The 3,045-nt window shown below is 49.0% G+C and overlaps 1 protein-coding gene across 1 annotated transcript; it reads right to left on the reverse strand.

Annotated features, from left to right (window-relative positions):
- Positions 1-1,038: 1,038 nt before the first annotated feature.
- On the reverse strand, positions 1,039-2,882 carry UBQLNL (ubiquilin-like). The gene is given in 2 exon segments (XM_008592420.1): positions 1,039-1,241; positions 1,244-2,882. Coding segments are annotated over 2 exon segments (1,842 nt in total).
- Positions 2,883-3,045: the final 163 nt, after the last annotated feature.

Genomic DNA, 3,045 nt, shown 5'->3' on the forward strand with positions numbered 1-3,045 from the left:
ATTGGACGATTGAACCACAGTTGGTTGCATATCCTGCCAGGCTGGGACACTCTGGGGTGAGGCAGGCCGAGGAGGAGATCGGGCCTTAGCAACTGTAGAAGACACAAGCTGCAAACTTGATACACTGAAGGGTGTGACACTCTTGGAAGGTTCTGTGCCCCGTGGAGGGCTGGGTTTGTGGTGACTGGAACATACAGTGAGGTTGGCAACAGCTGTATCTCTGTGTGCACAGCCCGTTGAAGTCCTATGCTTGTGGCAATGGCAATTAGTAAGCGTCTCCAATGATAAGTGCTCATCAGGACCTGGTTGATATGTGGGTTATTCTTACTCTGGCCCACTAGGTTCTTCCACTTTCAAACTTGAACAATTTGGGTTTGAGAAATCAAAACAGTCTTTTTGACTAAATATCTGTTCTTTCTATGTAACATTTTTCCTTTCTGTATGAATATGTTTTGGTTTTCTTCCCCTACATGTGAGTCTGTTTATGTGTCTCTAAAATGTGTGAGTATTTGTGTATGGCTGTATGTACCCATATGTGACATGGCTTTGTATATCTGCGTGTTGACTCCATGTGCCTAAATATGTAAATCTTTTGCTATGTGAGCTGATGTACATGTTCATACCTGTCTGAAGCTACATATGAATATTCTTTTATATTTGAGGGTGGTATATGTAACTCTGATTCTTTTTATCTCTATATGAATATGTGCATGTGGTATGTGTGTCAGTGTGTGTTCATGTACTTCATGTACTTGTATGTATGGCAAATGATACAGAGATATCTCTTGCTTTTTTGAAAGAAAAAAAGAAAAAGAAAAAGAAAAGCCAAACCTCAGAAGGGGCAAGTTGGTGTAGCCATTTTATTGACAGATCTTCCAGCCATGGCCAATGATGTATATTCAGTAGTGAAAGCATTGGTTGGTTACTCCTATTCCAGGGCTTCTCCTGGTTGGAAACATCAGGAGAGGTGTAAAAGGCAGATGAGGTGGTCAAATGGATCAGCAAGCAAGTAGCAAGCAAACAGATAGGGCGTGGTAGTTAGAATCCCTGGGATCTCATGAGCTTACGGACAGCAGCACTGGTGTCCCCCTCAGTATCGATGAGTGCCTGTAGATTGGCATGGTGGTTCCCAAATCCCATGGCCTGGAGAGAGTCCATCTGTTTGCTGAAACGAATCTCAGGAGCTTGTAGAGAGTTTGAAGGATCTTCAGCAAGGGATTTTAGCTTCTGTGGGACTGCCCAGATTTGTGGCAGCACTCAGGCCCTTTGGGCTTAGCCATATCTGGCATGTTCTTGGCCCGGGGCACCATGTCAGGGTAGCTGCAGCTGGGGGAAGAACGCCAACCCAGGCCCCATAGGTAGGGTGCAAGCCAGGGCAGAAGAACAGGAGCTTCTGTGGCCAACAGCTGGAGACCCTGCTCAATGTGCAATATTGCTTGGGATGTTTTAGGGTTGGCTAGGGCTATGAGCAGGTCAGAAAGCTGTGTTTGCTGCAGGAATGCAGGAAGCTGCTGCCTCCACTGCTCACTCACCTGGGGCATACTCATGAACAACATCATCTGAGCTGCCAGGTAGGGGTTGTTCATAAGTAACTGCATCATGCCTCCTGTGGTCTGGGAGGCGGTCTGCTCATTCAACGGCTGGAGATCATCCTCTGATCTCTGGTCAGAGCTACCTCGAGAGATGGTGGCATCATTGTCTTCTTCCTGGGGTTCTCGGGTGAGCTCTACGCTAGGTAAGGCTGGTATCTCAGCTGACTGCTGAATGGCACAGATATGGCTCCTGCCCTCGGTGGAGATAGTGGCAACACTGGCCCTGGAAGTATAGTTGACCCTGTTGGGGGTGGCACTGGTCGAGGTGATTGAGGATAGACCACAAGAACTAGTATAGATGACTCGTGTTGTAGGGAGCTGTGGAAGCTGGTCTTGCCGTTCCTTGGATGGTGGTGGAGATGAGGTGGAGGACTGGACTTGTTCCAGTGCTTGTCCTGCCAGGAGAGCTATGAAAGGGTTGCCCCCAAAAGGATCTTGCAGGCTATTGAGTGTTTGGTCATTGAAATTGCCATAGCTCTGCCCCAGAACATTGTTCCCACTTGAAACTGTCTCTAAGCCCAGGTATGGCTGTGGGTTCAGTGGATGCTCAGGGTTCTGTGCAGGTTGCTGTATCTGCATTATCTCCTGGATCATGGCAAGGCTTCTGGCTAGCTCCAGAGTCTGCCATAGGATCTCAGAGTTGTTAAGGAGGTGGGAGACCTCTGGGTTCTGCTGCATCAATTGCTGTATGTCTGGGTGTTCTAAGATAAACTGCTGCATGAACTCCATGTTGGATAGAAGCTGCTGGATGGTAGGATTCTCCAGATTCTGTGTTATGTGCTCTTGACTGGCCACTTCCAGGTCCTGGGTATGCACCTTGGGTGCATCTGACCTCACAAAGACAGCTGATTCTACTGGGGCTTGACTCAGGCCCTCAGGTTGGTGCACCGCACTGCTGTTTCCTTTGGTGTTTCTGTCCTGGTACCAGGTCTCATTAGTTGGCAGTTTTTGGGAGAAATGGGCTGGGGATTGGGAGCCTTGCTTGGACTTGATGACCAGGTGGATGGTGTGACCATCCATGATGCCCCTCTGGCTCAGTGTGTCATGGTCTTTGAGAAGGCGGCCCATGAAGACTAGCACTAGTTGGTCCATTTGGCATTTGAAGTGAGCCGATAGCTTCTCTTTGAACTGCCTCACCAAGGTGTCATCAGCTACCACAAAGTCCTTCTGGTTGCCGGGCATCTTCACTATCACTCGAGTGACACTTGAAGAGATATTCCTGTCTGCAGGCAGATCTGCAGGACATCCACTCTGGGACATCCTGGGTGTTTGAGAGATGACATGCGACATGGATCTCAGTGGGTGGGCAGGTGGGAGCAGGTAGAAGCAGGGGCAGGTGGGGTGAGGGCAGACAAATATTTCTGCTGGCCTTTGTCTCAGGTGTTGTGTTCTCAGGCCACAGGCTAGTTTCTTTGTTGCCCAAAGGGGATGAGTGGCCAGGCTGGGGCCAGAT

The sequence above is a fragment of the Galeopterus variegatus genome, unplaced genomic scaffold (assembly GCF_000696425.1).
Source record: "Galeopterus variegatus unplaced genomic scaffold, G_variegatus-3.0.2 Scaffold7911, whole genome shotgun sequence".
In the NCBI taxonomy this organism is placed as follows: Eukaryota; Metazoa; Chordata; class Mammalia; order Dermoptera; family Cynocephalidae; genus Galeopterus; species Galeopterus variegatus.